Source organism: Thalassophryne amazonica, chromosome 8, assembly GCF_902500255.1.
Source record: "Thalassophryne amazonica chromosome 8, fThaAma1.1, whole genome shotgun sequence".
Classification (NCBI taxonomy): domain Eukaryota; kingdom Metazoa; phylum Chordata; class Actinopteri; order Batrachoidiformes; family Batrachoididae; genus Thalassophryne; species Thalassophryne amazonica.
In genome coordinates, this window is record NC_047110.1 from 19,783,698 (window position 1) to 19,804,256 (window position 20,559).

General features: G+C 41.5%; 1 protein-coding gene and 1 long non-coding RNA gene across 2 annotated transcripts in view; both read left to right on the forward strand.

Annotated features, from left to right (window-relative positions):
* si:dkey-10o6.2 (uncharacterized protein LOC100124608 homolog) overlaps positions 1-20,559 on the forward strand; it is an 84,100-nt gene that overhangs the window by 1,923 nt on the left and 61,618 nt on the right. Inside the window, exons 2-4 of the mRNA XM_034175825.1 lie at positions 19,718-19,884; positions 19,977-20,101; positions 20,183-20,249. Coding sequence (XP_034031716.1) covers positions 19,718-19,884; positions 19,977-20,101; positions 20,183-20,249 — 359 coding nt within the window. The remainder of the gene's footprint in view (positions 1-19,717; positions 19,885-19,976; positions 20,102-20,182; positions 20,250-20,559) is intronic.
* Positions 226-19,089, forward strand: LOC117515325. Its single transcript, XR_004562126.1, has 3 exons — positions 226-385; positions 5,399-5,403; positions 19,078-19,089. It is a non-coding gene; the product is annotated as an uncharacterized LOC117515325 (long non-coding RNA).

Genomic DNA, 20,559 nt, shown 5'->3' on the forward strand with positions numbered 1-20,559 from the left:
CCTCCCATCACATCCTATGACCATCTGAAGGAGCGCTTACAACATAACTACCCAAACATACCTGAACACACAAACTGATTCAGCTGTTTTATCTCAGAAATATATGGAGATGTTTAACTAGAAATGCAGGTTTAGATAACAGTTTAAAGCCCTACCAGGAATGTATTTGATTAGAATGTGTCACTTTGGATCCCATTTTTAAACATGACATTGACCCAAATGTGCATCTCATTCACTTTATTGTCTGTATTCAAACATTGTACAGCAGGCTGAGTTTGTTACCCTGGAAACATGGATACAGCTTTTGAAGTCAATGCACTCATTAAAGATGAACCATCACCCATCTTGTTGTACACTGCAGTTTTTCTAATGACACACACTTTTGGTTTTCTATAATTTTGGAAAAAAGCTGTTGGCAACATCAGTATAATTAAATTAAAACATAATTGTCAAATTAAAGATAAACTCTTGTTATTCAAGTATATGTTCCAGAATGTTATATGTTATATGTTAGTGAATGATTTAGTTTTCAAAACAGTTTTAAATTAGGACAGATGTAAAACAATTTTGTTTTTGCGCCTATTTTTCATGAGCTGAATTCAAAGATCTAAAACATTTTTTATATACACAATAAACCTATTTCTCTCAAATATCATTCACAAATCTGTCTAAATCTGTGTTAGTGAGCACTTCTCCTTTGCTGAGATAATCCAACCCCCCTCAGAAGTGTGGCATATCAAGATGCTGATTAGACAGCATAGTTATTGCAAAGGTGTGCCTTAGGCTGGCCACAATAAAAGGCCCCTCTAAAATGTTCAGTTTTGCTTTATTGGGGGAGCCTGCGGGGGTCAGAAAACCAGTCAATATCTGGTGTGACCACCATTTGCCTCACACAGTGTAACGCATCTCCTTCACATAGAGTTGCTCAGCAGCCAGACACTATGAATGTGAGCATTTCAAGTCGGTTACAACGACGAACTGCAGTCCAGTCAAGATCCCCATGAGGACGGCGGGCATGCAGATGAGCTTCCCTGATAGTCCATGGGCCAAGCAGAGAACCACTTCAGGTGAGGAAACACTTAGAATCCAGCCTCAGTGTACCCTGGGCTACAGAAAAATGTATGATAACCATCCCGTGTGTAGTTACAGCCAGTTACAGCTCAATAAAGAATTACACAGAGGTCAAATTGTAAAAATGCTCCAATCATGTTAAAAACTATACCACATAATTTGTCTGATCATTCTAATTCCAAAAAGTGTTGTGTGGGCCGCCAGAAGAGGAGGTACTGCTGGCCCACCACCAGAGGGCGCCCTGTCTAGAGTGCGGGCTCCAGGCACCAGAGGGCGCAGCCGCCTCACAGGAGCAGCCAGGGTGACAGCTGTCACGCATCACCTGCAACAGCTGTTACCAATCATCTGATCGGCAGGAGTATATCAGCAGGACGACGTCTCCACCTCTTTGCCGAGATATCGTTTCTACCGAGAAGGTAACGTACTCAGCTAACTGTTTGACAGTGATCTTTGTGACTTTGTGCATTTCTCTGAGAGAACTTCCCAACGAGAGGTGGACGTAGCTTACCTGCCGTTCGGATTCCTGGGTGCGAACGCGCCCTCCTTTAACTGTTCTTTATTCCTCGCCAGCAGTACCAGGTCCGACACGCGGAGGCAGTGGCCACCTGGGAGTTCTGGACTTGGCGGCTCCAGTATTCCCGGGGTCTGGTGGCAGAGGAAACCGTGTGGTTCCGGTTCTACTTTGGAGAGGCGTCTCCTATCTTCGAGCCTGCCCACACGACACCTGTGTGAATTTGACTTTGTCCTTTATTGTAATCTGTTGTCCTTGTTGTGCATATTCACAACAGTAAAGTGTGTTATTTGACCTATTCCATTGTCCATTCATTTGCGCCCCCTGTTGTGGGTCCGTGTACTTACACTTTCCCAACAAAAAGGTATAGTTTGGACTATCTATGACTGAATATTCTGGAGTTATGCAGTTAAAAACCGCAAAAATGGTGACAAAGATCAGTTTCAGTTTGTACAGGGGTCAAAAGTTAAACTTGCTCCAATTTCAGTAAAAAATATGCAAATTAAATTATTGGTTGGGTTAATAGGGTTCTATAAAGCAATAGTATACACCCTCTGTCATGCTTAGTTATGTTACTGGGTAACATATGTCCCATATCATCAGGGAGGGACTGGTAATCTGTGCATTCTATGGCCATCGGTCCTGTTCTTCGTACAAACGTTTGAGTCTGTCGACTAACAACAGGAGTCTGCTGTTGTTAGTTGATAGAATCTGCTGTCAGTAGGTGGTGGTAATACGATAATTTGTCCATTGTCAAGCATAAATTCCAGCCTAAAAGCCAACAAAGAAAAGTAAGTAGTTTCAGTTTCAGTGGATGGGAAAAGTTAAAAGAAAAGAGAAATGAAAATGTAAAACACTCAAACAGCTTTTTGGAATGTGTCAGACAATGATGTTGTCAGAAGGACTAAATCACAGACCGAGATTGAGAAGCAGGTGGAAACTGAACCTGATGAGGAACAGGCAGCTCAGGGAATTTCACCGGAGGAAGAGGTACCAGAACGACATAAATAGGCCACTTATTGATCCCTCTTGCATCATGATGATGAGAAATAATTTAACTACCAAGCAAATTTGTTTGAAAGATGATGATTATTATTATTATTATCGATGAAAAATTAAGTTGAAAAATGCTAGTTAGTGTCTTTAAGGTGGAGATGAACTGCAGACTCTGCATCTCCACCTTAAAGACACTAACCACACGTTTGAGGACAAGGAAGTTAAAAGCTTAGCCAGAGAAAAGAAATGGTTTGGGAGGGGAGTGAAGGAAGCATTATATGTGGAACAATTGAAACCCAGCCTTAACTGGGGAGGGGTCTGAGACACGCTTTGTCCCCTGTTTACAGTGGGGTACTCAGGTTAAAGCAGTTTCACTCTTTTGTTCATTGTAATGAGTCATTTATGTCGTCAGGAGAGTCGTCAGTGGTCTGCCTCAGCTGACAAAGCTTTCCGTGACCTCAACCACTGATTCTCCACGGCCCCTATCCTACTCCAACCTGATCCGGACCGCCAGTTTGTCGTGGAGGTTGATGCCTCCGATTCCAGTATTGGTGTTGTCCTGTCTCAGCGGTCTGTCTCTGACAACAAACTTCATCCTTGCGCCTTCCTCTCCCGCTGATTGACCACTGCAGAGAGGAACTATGATGTTGGGAACCGGGAACTTTTTGCGGTCAAGGAGGCTCTGGCAGAGTGGAGACACTGGCTGGAGGGGGCCACAGTTCCATTCACTGTCTGGACAGATCACAAGAATCTAGAATATATCAAAACTGTTAAACGTCTCAATTCACGCCAGTCCAGGTGGTCTCTGTTTTTGGGACGATTCAATTTCAATCTGACCTACCGACCCGGAACCAAGAATAGAAAACCTGATGCCTTATCCCACCAGTTTGAACTCACAGATCCTCCCTCCATGTCGGACCCAATTCTGCCCCATTCCATGGTCATGGGGGCCCTTACCTGGGATGTTGAAAGAGTTGTTCGGGAGGCTTTGGACAGACACCCGGATCCTGGAGGAGGACCTCCCGGGCAGCTTTTTGTTCCACCAGAAGCCTGATCGGAAGTCCTCACCTTTTGTCATGCTTCCAAGCTCGCGGGCCATCCTGGGGTTACTCGAACTTTATAACTGGTACGTCATTGCTTCTGGTGGCTCTCAGTCCGGGCAGACGTGCACACCTATGTTCAAGCCTGTACTATCTGCACCAGAGGCAAATCTCTTCATCGTCCACCTGCTGGTTTTCTTCACCCACTTCCCACACCAAGCTGCCCTTGGTCCCACGTCTGTCTGGACTTTGTCACGGGACTGCCTCCATCCCAGGGTAACACTGTGGTCCTCACGCTCGTGGATCGGTTTTCCAAAGCGGCACACTATGTGGCTCTTCCGGCTATTCCAACGGCCCAGGAGACTGCTGACCTCCTAGTCCACCATGTGGTGCGGTTGCATGGCATACCCTCGGACATGGTATCGGACCGAGGTCCCCAATTCACCTCTCAGGTCTGGAAGAACTTCTGTGCGGCACTTGGGGCCTCGGTCAGTCTCTACTCCGGTTACCCTTTTCTAGAGCAATGCTCAGGCGGAACAGGCCAACCAAGACCTGGAATCCACCCTGAGGTATATCTCATCCTCCCACCCAACTGAGTGGAGCACCCACCTTCCTTGAGTGGAATACGCACACAATACTCAGATCTCCTCTGCTACAGGATTGTCTCCTTTTGAGGTTTCACTTGGTTATCAACCTCCTCTGTTCCCCATACAAGAAGCAGACATTGCTGTCCCGTCAATTCAGGCCCACCTCAGGTGTTGCCGTCAGGTGTCGAGGATGGCCCGTTCTGCCCTTCTGCAGTCTAAAGAACGCATGGAATGTCATGCCAACTGTCACCGCACCACGGCCCCTGTCTACCAGCCCGGGCAGGAGGTGTGGCTTGCCTCGCTGGACATCCCTCTGCAGACGGAGTCTCCCAAGCTCTCTTCTCATTTCATTGGATCATTTGTGGTTCATCGGGTGGTAAACCCCACTTCTGTGTGACTCCGTCTGCCTCATTCCCTGCAAATCCACCCAGTTTTCCATGTGTCCCGGTTCAAGCTTGTTTGCTCCAGCCCACTGTGTCCTCCTGCTCCACTGCCTCCTCCTGCCTGGATCATCAACAGTTACCCGGCCTGGACAGTCATGGTCGGGGGTTCCAATATCTGGTGGACTGGGAAGGTTATGGGCCTGAAGAATGCTCTCTGTTGCACGATGTCTGTGTAGCAAAAGAGATGATACACGCCTGCTTTTATATCCGGGTGGTGGAGGGAGTTCACGGCTCCTGGTCCACACCTGAACCATTCATTCGGATTTAAACCCAGCATATAGGCCATCTGCAGCTGAAAACAGAGGTAATAGTTCCCATCCCCAGCCCACTGGAAATTTTTGTTTTATGTTATATTTTAGACTGAGCTTGATATTCTTCAAGCGAGAATTAATCTGACACATAAACACGTCAAGGTTATCATAATATCCTGACTCGAAATAGTCTTCATGAACCGGGGGTACATTTTTCGTCCAGTGAAACACAGAGTGCTGCGGATCAAAGAGCATTTTCTTATTGTGCACCCGCTCTGTGGAACGGTCTTCCTGCGACTGTGAGGCAGTCGGAGTCCATGTACATTTTTAAGTCAAGACTTAAAACCTATTTTTATTCTCTTTCTTATGAGTAGTTTTTATTTTTTATCTGTTTTATTCTTTTACTTCTGTTTTTAATTTATGTATTCTTTTTTTTTATTGTGTTTATTTATTTTAATTTTTATTGTTGAACTGTTCTGTGTGAGGCGCCTTGAGATAGCTTTTGTTGTGATTTGGCGCTTTATAAGCTGACTAAACTGAACTGAAATGAAATTGAATTTGCTGCCTGTCTGGAATATTTAATCAGGTGTGAGGGTACGAGATCTCGCTTAAGGCTACCTGCCATTCCATTTTTAAATAGAGATGCTGAGCTAAGTCAACCTGATAGCATGAAAACGTGTTGTCTTTAAACATCCTGGCTGGAATGTGACACAAGGGTAGATAATCGACGGCCTGTGCATTTATACTGAAATCAACTGATTTGCAGGCACCCAGGAGTTGAACTTTTCTGGCCAATTCTTCCACCTGAACAGAAAATATTTCCTCCCCCTCTTCATCCACGCCTCCAGAATGTCTTTCGCCTGAGTTTGTCTTTGCTTATTTTAACCTTTTGTAATTCCTGCTCATAAAATGAGCCACAAATAAGCTCACTGTCATAATCTTTCAATTTATAAACGGGCAGTACATGCTGTATACATTCTGAAATCTGTGTAACTCTGCTCATATTTTTTATCAAACACACCCCTCACTTTAGACACCCTCAAGACATCACCCGTCTTAAATTTCATCTTCGCACGTGGATGTTGGGTTGGCATGGTGCCATAAAGGTTTTGGAAAACTTCGACATTCTGGTTTGTAACCTGATTCGGGGTCATGTTAATGCTTTTATGGTAACTGTTGTTATAAGCTGAAAGTAAAGCTGGTGAGACGTCAATGTATCCTTGCATGTTTTTAGCGGTAAAATATCTCCACATCCTTGTCTTCAGTGTGCGATTAAACCGCTCAACAACTGAGGCTTTCAGATCACTAGCCATGGGAAAATGTATAATCCCATGTTTTTTCATAAGATCTTTAAATGCTTTGTTTAAAAATTCCTTTCCTGCATCAGTCTGCAGCTTCAGAGGCACCCCGCTGTGATTTAAGACCGAGGCAAAGGCCACTGACATCTCACAGCCTTGTTTTGACGTCAGGGCCCTGGCATACACTTTTTTTGAGAAGAGATCAATGACAGTCAGCAGGTACTTGTACCCACTGTTCAAATCTGATAAGGCTTGCATGTTGCATAAATCCACCTGGAACTGGTTAAGTGGATGTGTGACAAACACTATTTCTTGGAATATGTGTCCTGGCCAGTTTGTGTAACTTGTACGCATCTTCACCCGACAGGAAATCTCTAATATGTTTCATAAGAATTTTAAATCCATGTTGATCATGCAGAGCCCTGTGTAAACGCTCAGTACCTCCATAACTACCCAGATTTGATGGGTTATAATACAAATTCCTCATCAAATTTTCATTATCCATCCTTTGACACAGATGTTTTCAGAATGATAAAACCGGTGTCCCGTCGAGATGAGGTGAACGTCGAGATGAGGTGCGTCGCACTACTGTACATGCGTGCGCATGGGCACATCACTCTACCCCGGGCTTGAAGACGTCACCCGTCGAGATGAGGTGCCTCGCGCAACAGCACATGCAGAGATGATGTAACTCGCTCGACGTGCAACTGCGCATGCGCACTTTGGTTTTTTGTTTTTGTTTTTTCCGTCAAAGTTTTTTTTTTATTATTAATTGTATTCAGTGTATTTATAGCCTAGTAAGTAAAACATTTTCTGTATTTTACATTAGGGAGCATAAATGTATGTATATGTATATTTTGCCTGTTGAAATAAGCTAACTCCAGGTTAAAAATACTTATCGTTTTATAGTGAGTAGATTTTATACATTACTACGTTCGGATGAGCAATTTATACATTTACTTGCCCATCAAAATAAGCGAACATCGTCAAGTATTTTTTTTTCAGTGCACACATATGCAGTTACACAAGGAACCTCATCTCGACGACGCACCTCATCTCGACAGACTTATCTGTCGAGTGGAGGTGCCACACACCTTATCTCGATGGTGCACCTCATCTCGACAGAACACCGGGACCCCTTTTGAATTTTTTATATGTTTACTGAAAGTGTTTAAATAAATATTCATCTTTTACTTGTTTTAAATTGGGCCCTTGAGAAATTAAATAATTATCTTTATTACTTCCGCCAAGGAGGTTATGTTTTCTGTCGCATCCATTGGTTGGTTGGTTGGTTGGTTGGTTGGTTAGCAGAATTACTCAAAAAAATCCTCAACGGATTTCAATGAAATTTTTACCAAGGGTAAAAATTTAAATTTTGGTAATGATCCGGAACATGATCCGGATCCAGTCATTTTTTAAGGATTCTTTATCATTGCAGGATAGGGCCAATTTCAACATTTTTGCATTTAACTTCATGAAGACGGGTCACAAAGGCTGAACAAAAATTAAGTTACTCATTGAATAAACTTGCTATTAGAAAAAAAAACAAAAAAAAAAACATGCAGTTTCTCATTATAAATACATTTGCTGAAGATCTAAGGGTTTAAACCTCTGGGGCCAATGCCGTCGTATATGACGGCTGAAACCAAGCTTCACTAAATTATAAATAACTTTTTAATGATATGAGATAGAAACGTACTTTTTTGCTGAAAAGTTAACTCCGCGGACTTTCGAGCCACCGTCCACCATCTTTGTACTCCTCATAGAAGCTGTGTGATGACGTGAGCAATGTGAGTGTCCAGTTGGAATTGGTTCACCATCACATGGTTTTCCAAAATCTAATCGTAGGGCAGATTCACCTCACGGGACACACCAAAGATTCTTTTAGGAGTGATGTGTTACTAGTTGGCCCGTTTGAATCGCCCCCTGGCTGCTCCAATGTGCCCTGCACCATTACACACAGCAAAAGTTCCACCGGCGCGGCTTTACTGAGGCCCGAGGCATCAGCGCACATCCACCGGCGCGGCTCCACCTGAAGCCCGAGGCGTCAGCGCAGTTCCACCGGCGCGGCTTTACCGAGGCCCGAGGCGTCAGCGCAGTTCCACCGGCGCGGCTTTACCGAGGCCCGAGGCGTCAGCACAGTTCCACCGGCGCGGCTTTACCGAGGCCCGAGGCGTCAGCACAGTTCCACCGGCGCGGCTTTACCGAGGCCCGAGGCGTCAGCACAGTTCCACTGGCGCGGCTTTACCGAGGCCCGAGGCGTCAGCACAGTTCCACCGGCGCGGCTCCACCTGAAGCCCGAGGCGTCAGCGCACATCCACCGGCGCGGCTACACCTGAAGCCCGAGGCGTAAGTGCAGTTCCACCGGCGCGGCTTTACCGAGGCGCCAGCGCGGAGTTATCTGACCATGGGTCCGAAGAAGGCACTGACGGCGGAGGAGGGAGACGATATCAAAAAGTCCCTGGACTTTTTGTCTGAGGAAATCTCTGTTGTTAAATGCAGCAGAAATCCATTATGGAGCTGTGGAAGAAGTGAAGGCTCTCCGGATCCAGAATGCCGAGAAAGACCGGCGTCTGGTGCACCTGGAGAACCGTGTTGCGGAGTTGGAACAGTACACAAGGATGAATGACGTTATTATTACAGGAATTCATATTAAACCTCGATCCTACGCACGGGCGGTGTCAGAAGACAGCGGAGGGGAGGCCAGTGAGCAGGAGGCCAGCTCAGTGGAACAACAGGTGGCTGACTTCCTGCAATCTAAAGGTATTCAAATGGACTGTAATAACATTGAAGCGTGCCACCCCCTGCCCAGGAGAGAGGATGGAGACAAGCGAGCAGTTATAATGAGGTTTGTCAACAGAAAACATAAAATGGCATTGTTAAAACAGGGACGGAAACTCAAAGGAACAAACGTATTCATCAATGAACATCTGACCAAAAGAAACACAGACATCACCAGGAAAGCTTGTTTCTTAAAAAAGCAGGGAAAAATTCAACAGACATGGACATCCAACTGCAAAACATTTATCAAACTGAATGGAACACCAGAACAAGCGAAGGTTATGGTAATCAGGAACATCGAGGATCTGGACAAATACGACCAATAAGGTATGAGGACACAAACACATCACAACACCATGACACAGACCAGAGGAACCTATTCATCTACTACATCATCTACATCTGGAGACAAGAAGGATATAACTCAAAGGATTGATGATCATGGAAAAGTAGAACTGACAACATTTAAATACACAGACCACAATGTACTGGACTTGGAGCACGATATAGACCCGGACAATAATTTCTTCTCAAATATCAATGACAGTTGTTGCTATTATACAGATGAACAGTTTAATTGGATCATTAAAACGGATAACAAATTATCAATAATCCATTTCAACAGCAGAAGTCTAGATGCAAACTTTGACAACATTAAAGAATATTTAAGTCAATTTAAAAAGATATTTAACATAATTGCTATATCAGAAACATGGATCAATGAAAATAAAGGAATGGATTTTGAACTGGATGGATATGAATTTAACTGTGTAAACAGAAAGAATAAGAGTGGAGGAGGAGTGGCTGTGTATGTGGATAAGAACATTAGAATGTATAACTATTGAAATATGTGAAGAAAAAAGCAAAAATGTATTAGTCAGCTGTATATATAGAGCACCATGATCTAGTATTGAAACATTCACTGACTGTATGGGAAAAATGTTCTCAAAAACTAATCAAAAAACTGTGTTCATTTGTGGTGACTTAAATATTGATCTGCTCAATCCAAATAAGCATAAAATAACAGATGAATTTATCAGTATAATGTACAGTATGAGTTTATATCCAAAAATCACCAGGCCAAGCAGAATTACATCCCATAGTGCTACCTTAATTGATAATATATTCAGCAATGATATTGAGAATAACACTGTGAGTGGATTATTAATCAGACATTAGTGATCATCTACCAGTTTTCATCATTTATAATAGAAACCATCGGCGGAATCAGCCAGAGGAGAAAATAAAATACAGGCGAGTGCGGACAGAGGAAAACATGAACACACTAAAGAAGGATTTACAGGAGCAAAACTGGGAAAAGGTATACAGTGAAAGTGATGTTGATAGTGCATATGAAACTTTTTTACAAATATTTACATCATTATATGATAAAAATTGTCCAATTAAACAAGACTACAGAAAACAAAAAATCCAAGCTCGACCATGGATGACGAAAGGGTTACGAAATGCATGTAATAAGAAAAATACACTGTATAGAGAATTCATAAAACTAAAGACTAAAGAGGCAGAAAATAGATATAAGAAATACAAAAATAGATTAACTAATATTATACGGGTATGTAGGAAGGAATATTATAGTAACATATTATATAATAACAAAAACAATATTAAAGGAATATGGGATATATTAAATAGCATTATCAAAACTGGTAATAAAAAACAGAGTTACCCTCAGTATTTCATTGATAATAATGTCAAGAAGGAAAATAAGGATGAGGTAGTCAACGGTTTTAATAATGTTTTTTGTAAATATTGGACCAAGCTTGGCAGAAAAAATTCCCAATTCCCAACCTGAGGATTGGGATAATAATCTCATAGAAAGAAATCCCTGTTCAATGTTCTTCACAGCAGTGGATGGAAAAGAAATTATAGACATTGTGAATAATTGTAAATATAAAACATCTACCGATTTAAATGAAATTGATATGGTGGTGGTAAAAACAGGTCATTGAATGGATTGTAGAACCATTAACATACATCTGTAACTTATCATTTCAAACTGGTAAATTTCCCAATCAAATGAAAATAGCTAAGGTTGTGCCGCTGTATAAGACTGGGGATAGACACCACTTCACAAATTATAGACCTGTTTCTTTGCTTCCACAATTTTCCAAATTATTAGAAAAGTTATTCAATAATAGATTAGACAAATTCATAAATAAACATAAATTACTTACTGATAGTCAATATGGATTCAGAGCACATAGTTCAACATCACTTGCATTAATAGAATCAGTTGAGGAGATTACAAACGCCATAGACCACAAATTACATTCAGTTGGAATATTTATAGACCTTAAAAAGGCTTTTGATACAATCAATCATGACATATTAATCAGTAAACTTGAACAGTATGGGATTAGGGGGTTGGTGTTGCACTGGGTGAGAAGCTACTTAAGTAACAGAAAACAGTTTGTGAAGTTGGGGGAATATACATCATCATGCTTGGACAATGCTTGTGGCGTCCCACAGGGGTCAGTATTGGGTCCAAAACTGTTTCTAATTTATATAAATGATATTGTCAATGTTTCCAAAATATTAAAATTAGTATTATTTGCAGATGACACAAGCATTTTTTGTTCAGGGGGGGATTTGCAGGAGTTACTGAGGAGGATCAGTATAGAAATGGGAAAATTGAAAATATGGTTTGACAGAAACAAATTATCATTAAACTTAAGTAAAACAAAATACATGTTATTTGGCTATTGTAATACAGACATACAGGTTCAGTTACAAGTCGAGGGGGTAGATATTGAAAGGGTACATGAAAATAAGTTTCTGGGGGTGATAATAGATGATAAGATAAACTGGAAGACTCATATAAAACATATACAAAGTAAACTGTCAAGAAGCATTTCAGTTCTAAACAAAGCGAAACATATTCTGGACCACAACTCACTCTGCATTCTTTACTGCTCACTGGTTTTACCATATTTACAGTACTGTGCAGAGGTATGGGGTAATACTTATAAAGGTACAACACAATCACTATCAGTAATGCAGAAAAGAGCTATAAGAATTATTCATAATACTGGCTATAGAGATCATACAAATCCACTATTTTTACAATCCAAATTCTTAAAATTCACAGACTTGGTTCATTTTCAAACAGTACAAATCGTGTATAAAGCAATAAACAATTTACTTCCAGCAAATATTAAAAATATGTTTTTTAACAGATCAGGGGATTGCAGTCTGTTTAAAGCATCAGTGGGCACGAACAACATTAAAAGGTTTCTGTATTTCTGTCTGTGGGGTGAGGATGTGGAACAGATTGGGAGTGGGGCTCAAGCAATGTCCAAGCATGAACCAGTTCAAACAGCGGTACAAAAATATGTTTTTTTCTAGGTATAGGGAGGAGGAAGGGTAATGAGGGTTAGGGTGTTTTTGTTTTTTGCTTCGGCTTGTAAATATATAGTATTTTGTATGTAAGTAGGTATGTGTAGGTGTATATTTATGTTTGTATATATATGTGCACTCAACAAAAATATAAACGCAACACTTTTGGTTTTGCTCCCATTTTGTATGAGATGAACTCAAAGATCTAAAACTTTTTCCACATACACAATATCACCATTTCTCTCAAATATTGTTCACAAACCAGTATAAATCTGTGATAGTGAGCACTTCTCCTTTGCTGAGATAATCCATCCCACCTCACAGGTGTGCCATACCAAGATGCTGATTAGACACCATGATTAGTGCACAGGTGTGCCTTAGACTGCCCACAATAAAGGCCACTCTGAAAGGTGCAGTTTTATCACACAGCACAATGCCACAGATGTCGCAAGATTTGAGGGAGCGTGCAATTGGCATGCTGACAGCAGGAATGTCAACCAGAGCTGTTGCTCGTGTATTGAACGTTCATGTCTCTACCATAAGCCGTCTCCAAAGTCGTTTCAGAGAATTTGGCAGTACATCCAACCAGCCTCACAACCGCAGACCACGTGTAACCACAGCAGCCCAGGACCTCCACATCCAGCATGTTCACCTCCAAGATCATCTGAGACCAGCCACTCGGACAGCTGCTGAAACAATCGGTTTGCATAACCAAAGAATTTCTGCACAAACTGTCAGAAACCGTCTCAGGGAAGCTCATCTGCATGCTCGTCATCCTCATCGGGGTCTCGACCTGACTCCAGTTCGTCGTCGTAACCGACTTGAGTGGGCAAATGCTCACATTCGCTGGCGTTTGGCATGTTGGAGAGGTGTTCTCTTCACGGATGATGCGAAGGAGATGTGTTGCACTGCATGAGGCAAATGGTGGTCACACCAGATACTGACTGGTATCCCCCCCCCCCCCCCCAATAAAACAAAACTGCACCTTTCAGAGTGGCCTTTTATTGTGGGCAGTCTAAGGCACACCTGTGCACTAATCATGGTGTCTAATCAGCAACTTGATATGGCACACCTGTGAGGTGGGATGGATTATCTCAGCAAAGGAGAAGTGCTCACTATCACAGATTTCGACTGGTTTGTGAACAATATTTGAGGGAAATGGTGATATTGTGTATGTGGAAAAAGTTTTAGATCTTTGAGTTCATCTCATACAAAATGGGAGCAAAACCAAAAGTGTTGCATTTATATTTTGTTGAGTATATATATATATATATATATATATATATATATATATATATATATATATATATATATATATATATATATATATATGTGTGTGTGTATATATATATATGTATATGTGTGTGTATATGTGTGTATATATGTGTATGTATGTGTATATATATATATATATATATATATATATATATATATATATATATTTATATATATATATATATTGATATATATATATATATATATATATATATATATATATATATATATATATATATATATATATATATATATATATATTGATATCGGTTTAGGTGTGTAGGAATTTATGTGTATATGTGGCAAAGGGTATTACTGGTTGTGGGGAAGAAGGGGTAGGGATAAATAAGCTGATGCTTACCCTACCCCTTTTCGGACATGTTGGGTACACAGTAGGAACTTTTTTGTTGTTGTCTTTACTGATCTATCTTGTAATTGTTGTTGTATCAAATGTTCGAAATAAACAGTTTTCATCATCATTCATCAAAGTGAAAGTGAGCAGATGGAGCACACGGAGAGCCTCTCATACAATCTCACGTGCTCAAACAGTGTGTGAGTATCAGGATTGCTCGACTAGTTTTCCTGTGAATGTTACTGGATAAGCCTGTGGCAAGCTCTCTCACTCTGGCGTAAAGCACAGTTTACCATATCAATGGATCGAGGGGGGAGGGGCCGCTCCTGAAATTGAATGAGCCTCGAAATGTGAATGTTGCTTTCAGAGCAGGAGAGAACAAACACTCAGTCAACTTCATCGTAGAGGTTTGTGATGTGACCTTTGTGTAATAGCAGACAGAAATTGCTTTAAGATGAAGACAAAACAACGCATAGACCATTTTGTATATATTGTTCAAAATGTGCATTTGTGTTTATTGTTTGAACCTTTTTGTTGTACAGTCCTTCACAAAAGAGCCCAAATTACCTTTATAAAGTGTCAAAACAGCTGTTTATTATAGTTTGCTGTGTGTTTTGAATAAATGTGTCTGGAAAATTATTTTCCGCTTTACTTTTTCATTCTTATTTCTGATTGTAAACCTGTATTACACTTATAAAACACAACTACAGCATATATATTTTGAAAGTACAGGTTGTCCTGAAAAAAGAGACATAGATTTGATTGTGGGATGCAAGGAGAACTGTTAACAGCAATAATAAAACATTTATGCCAGGTGAGTGAACTGTCAAAAAAATGCCCTCGGACCCCAGAGGGTTAACCACTGAATCTGAAACATGATGGTAGATGCGTGAAATGACGTGGAATAAGTCTCTTTGCCAAAGGGTATTCCATGTGACGTCAGTGATCTTATGGCCTTGGCGGAGGTTTGCGCTCTCCAAGTGCTTCTAGTTTTTTAATTATTCCACATAAACGGTGTGATGTGGTCCCACAGGTACAGGCTGGTTTTTATTTTTTATTTATTCTACATAAGCAGCGCCATGTGGTGCACCTCGCACTGTTCCTGCTTGACGGACAACGACGAATGCACGAACTCTCGCACCTGGTTCGTGCATGCCTGCCCGTCAGCGCGATGTTTTGTGTGCTAATTTCAAACTATTTCACGCTGTTTTGCCGTTTTCATCCAAACACCGTCCAAACTTTGTCTGAAGGGACCATAAGGGAAGACTCAGGGAATTTGCTGTAGGACAAGTTGTGCTTTTTAGAAACTACAGGAGAGGACAGAAATGAGTGAATGGAGAGGTTACCCGAGTACTGGGTTCAGTTACTTATTTCGTGTCTGTGAAGGGAGCATAGATCAAGAGACATGTTAACCATCTGTTGGAAAACAACAGAATATAAACTCAGGAAGTAATGATGAGTCTGATTCTGTTTTTGATATAGACAGTGATGCCGGTAACGCGTTACTCTAATCTGACCACTTTTTTTAGTAACGAGTAATCTAACGCGTTAATCTTTCCAAATCAGTAATCAGATTAAAGTTACTTTTCCATGTCACTGTGCGTTACTATTATTTTTCATTGTGGGTCGATAGCAGCATTAAACTTGGTCTGTGGGCAGGAGGTCAGGGTTCGACTGAACTGCCCACTTTAAGTGAGCTGTGAGCTTTTCATCCACGGTTTTTTGCAGTTGCTCGACTCGTCGTCTCCTCTTAAGGCACGGTGATCAGCACACCTGCACTGAGCTTTACAAAGACATTTTTATACTTTTTTTCCTCCTTTATTTAGAGCTGAGCTGAGCCGCTCCGTATCGTCTCGTTAAAAACAGCTGATCCTCCGCGACGTGTCAACAACTAACACTATTTTCCACTCAAATGCACCTAAACTCTCTTTCTGAGGACCACATGATGTGAAAACGCAATAAAACTTTCTTACCTGTAAATCTGGTCCTGTTTTCTGCATAAATAAATGTTATCCATTCTTTGTGCTCAAACGCCAAAGCAGGGGTGAATCCAGATGGAATGGGGGCGTGGGACAAGGATGTGCCCCCCATCACAACACCCCTAGATTAAAGGTCCAGTTTTGAAGCCTTTTTTTACTACTAATACTAACTACTAATACTACTTAAAATAATATTAATTTCGACAAGTAAAATATTTAGAGAGAATTTAAATGTTAGAAAAATGCTAGAATGAATTTAATAGTTACATTTATAAACAATGTAGGTTCGAAATTGCAAGTTTTACTGTTACAGTGCTGTCAACAGTTAAATATGAGGTCAAGAAAGAGGTCTTTATTTTACTTTTTATGAAACAAGTATTTATTTTCATTGAAGTCAAGAAAGGGTGACTATAAAGTAAGTTTTGGCAAAACAGGTATCATTGTCATGTTGAGGTGGCAGAGGGTTGTTGTTGGCAGCTGGGAAAAGTAACTAAAAAAGTAACTACTAATCTAACTTAGTTACTTTTACAACTGAGTAATCAGTAAAGTAACTAAGTTACTTTTTCAAGGAGTAATCAGTAATCAGTAATTGGATTACTTTTTCAAAGTAACTGTGGCAACACTGGATATAGATATAGAGACAAATGAATCTCGGGTGGAGAAGGAATCTGAGGTTACAGTGTCAGTGACAGGAACCTTGGAGGTCATGGAAAACATCCTGGCAGCATCGGCTGTGGGTAGACGAAAAAGGACAAGCAAAGCTCTGGACAGACTGAACTTATAAGGAAAACCGTAATACTGCACGTGTTAAAAAAATGCGTGCAGCAAAAGAGTGCAGTAAAAGGTTTCAGGGGAGGACTATGGTGTTTGTAAAAGACCAGCGGGGGGCACTCATTAAGGTATAAAAAAGGCTGATTTGCCATTTTGCTGGCGCAGTCTTTGGTGAGCAGTGAGTGAGAAACTGCTACATGGTGTGTAAGAAAGTTTGGTGTGTTCTTCTCAAGGCAGTGTTTTTCTACAGACCCACACCTTCTTTTTCTGTTGAAACAGAACATCCTTGCCCACTGGATCCACAAACATTATCCCTGCATCATCAAGCCGGTAGCATGTTACTGAATCACTGCCATTCAACATACAGAGAATGTCTCTCCTTCTTATCTGTTGTTCCCCCAGCTTGTCTGTTTCAGACACTCTTAGGCTTCTTAAAAGTCCTCCGCCCTCCTCTTAACAGTTTTTCACCTTAGGAGCTCTGTTAAGGCCTAAGATACATTGTGAATAACTTTTATCTTACCAAGGGAGAATTTTATGGCCCCTTCACACAAAATACAAAATTGGGCAAAAGAAGCAGGAACCAGATGAGAAAGCGCAAACAAAAAATGAAATGTGGAGCCATCAAACATTCCACCTGCTGTCAGCAGCGAAACCCAGTTGGACAGGCGTACATGATACCGTGGCGATGGTTTTGTGCACAGAGCGAGCACCTGGAAGGTGTCACACCACATTGCACCAAAAAAAAAACACACTGCAATTTCTAATATTTAATCCCTCTTATCGAGCGGACAATACAAGTATGATCCTTCTGTTCCTCTGTATATGACCTATGGTCATAGATGTCAAGTCATGAAGTGACATGAATGAAGCAGTGCACTCTTATCATGTCCACATCTGATGGTGCCACGTGTTCAGCCAGCCCCGCATTTTCAGCGAGCAGCGCGCCAAAGGACAACGCATCATGTGGACCATAGCTGACGTGGGTGACGTGACATTCAGATCGCCAGCTGAGTGTACATATGATCAGACGCTTCTTTCACATGCCTGCCGATGTGCATGCTGACGCGGTCGCTCCAGCCCGTTGCAAAGGTGATATGTGTTTTTATGTATTTCCACGTGACGACAGCATGCTCATGCACGTGCCTCACGGTGCAGTGTTGTCAGGTCAGATCCTTCAGTATGAACAGCATATGAACAGTATGTGTTCTCCAGCTGTGACTCGTGAGTCCACAGATCCCAGCAGCAGCGACTGGCGTCGACACACCCACCTTACTGAACAAATTTAGCTCAACGAAAAAGTCTCACTCTCAGTTCCATTGTTATGTGATTATTTATTTTATGTATTTGTTGTGTAATTATGTATGTAGTTATTGTTGTATGTATTTATTTAATTGTCCTATTCTCTGTGTTTGTAATTGAACACGTCATGCACTGAGCCACTGTCAGCTGGAACTGATGAGAGTATGAGAGCCTGAACACACGTACATTGCGTGGAGTGTTGTTCATGTTGTTGATGGCACAACATATGTCCTACAGCTGAGTTGCTCCAGCTGTTCCAGCTGAACATTACAGCCGTCCAGATGCGAGCTGCGCTGGACAGCGATCGCACTGCAGCCACCTTAGCTGTACCAGACAATGTTCGATCATGGCGTTGGGGGGACGACAACGACCATACACTCCTCACAATATCTGTGTTGCGGGGGGAGGCCTTGCATGACGTGTGCTGCTTGGTAACAGCAAACTCGTGGGGCACTTAAAACATGTGGGGCCATTCGCACGTCCAGGTCAAAAGTGGTCACTTACCCCTCTACTCTAGTGCCAGAAGCAGGAATGGCCCCACCTTTTCTAAGTGCCCCACAAGTGGTGTTGGATGTTCGTGGGTGGCACCTGGACTCCAGCCGACTCTGGCCAAGAGTGGATCAAATGGCCACTCACACAGCATTTGGCGATTTTCAGCCGCTGCTATGAAGGCTGCCTTGATGGCATCATTCAGCCATGGTTCGACATGGATGAAGATTTCGTGCAGCTGCTCGGCCATGGCACAATATGTCCAACCTGCGTATGATATGCCATTCAAATGTTCCGAACACAATCAGATGGCAGTGCGACCTTATCATGTCCGCCATTCGAATGGGTTTCCGGCATGCGTGGTGTGCAAATATAGAGTGCATGTGCCGTGCCCGAATGAATGCAGAGACTGCTGTACGAGGTGTTCAATTGTGGCTCCGATTTCCCATGAGTGCCATTTGACTCCTCCTTCATGCGCCATTATGTCTCAATCATGTTACGTGTGAAGGGGCCCTTAAGAAATTAATTAGAATTCAAGGAATTCTGAAACTTTTCTTAGAATGATGCCACTAAGAGCTACTTTTAGCCTTAGGATGCTTTGTGAATATGGGCCCTGTTTATTATGCAATCTCACAGTCATTAATACACCTTTTCAGAAACACTCAAAAAGAATATCTTAGAAATAGCTCTATGCATCACCAGGTAATGTACAGCAATAACATGGAAGTCTGATTCCCACAATAAATTATCTAACACTTCTAAATCTAAAGTTATTCTTTTTTTTTTTCCTTTCTTTTTTTTTCTTGGTACGAGCAAAATAATTTGCAGTGTACCAAGATTTAAAAAAAAAAACTTTAGATTTAAAAGTGTTAAATAATTATTTTGTTTTAAGGATTAATTTCTTATTTTAAGTGTTTGACATGTTTATTTCTATATTTGACAATCTTCAAGACACCTTCTCAAGTGAAATCGTCTGCAGCAAGATTATTTCCCTCAGATTTAGTGTTTTTAATCTTGTTTTAGACCCCCCTTTTTTGCAGAGCATGAATCTCTGGCAGCATACAGAGAATTAAACTGAGGGTTGATATGCTGTTTTTCACCCTTTGGCTACATGAGGTCATGTGACTGACACAGCATTATCAGATCTCAGCTGAAAGAAGCTGCAGGGTGGACACCTCTTTCTTTCTGAATTTACTGAGTGTGAAGCACATACTTTATCCTTTGTAAAATGGGCATCCCACTCGTGGATTTTAGTGCCTACAGTCTGAGCAAGAAGGATGTTCCTGATGAGGAGCTGCAGGTTTTGATCAAAGAGCTGAAAACTGCTTTTATGGAAGTTGGTTTTGTTTATCTGAAGAACACTGGGATCACTCAGGAGGAGGTGAGCAGATCAACTGAAGGTAAAATAACACTCGGTGTGCTCAGGCCACCTAAAATAGCATAATCCTTTTCCTCCACTGTGTGCTTGAACAGGTGGATAACGTGATGAAGATATCCATGGAATTCTTTCTGCAGCCAGATGAGCTGAAAAAACCCTTCAGGAGGACATATTTTGACAAACAGCCAAACCACGGCTGGGTGCCCATAGAGGCAGAACGGTATGAATCAGATGATTAATTCCTTAACAGCACAGTTTATGGAACACAACTGTGGTTTTAAGTTTTAAGATCTACTTGCAGGTTGAATCCACAGCGACCTGAAGACTTCAAGGAGTTGTTCAATGTTTCATCACTTCACCCTGATGTTGTAAGTACCGTAATTCTCTTTGACTGTATTCTTTTTCCCTGTGATTAGCAGAGCACATACACGGGATTAATGGAGTCAGTGGATTTGCAAAATTTCTATAATTTTACTTTGTTAAAAACTGCTGTATATTCAGGTCAGAAAGTTTGACTTCTGATGGATACAGGTGACAACCAGTGAACCTCCACTTTTGGAACATGGTGACATGTTTGAACATGCAAAATAAAAGACAGGCCTATTAATTTGCTTGAGAAGCCTTGTTGCAAATCATATGTGGTGGCCATTATAGGTCAGCACTGCTTGTTTACAAATT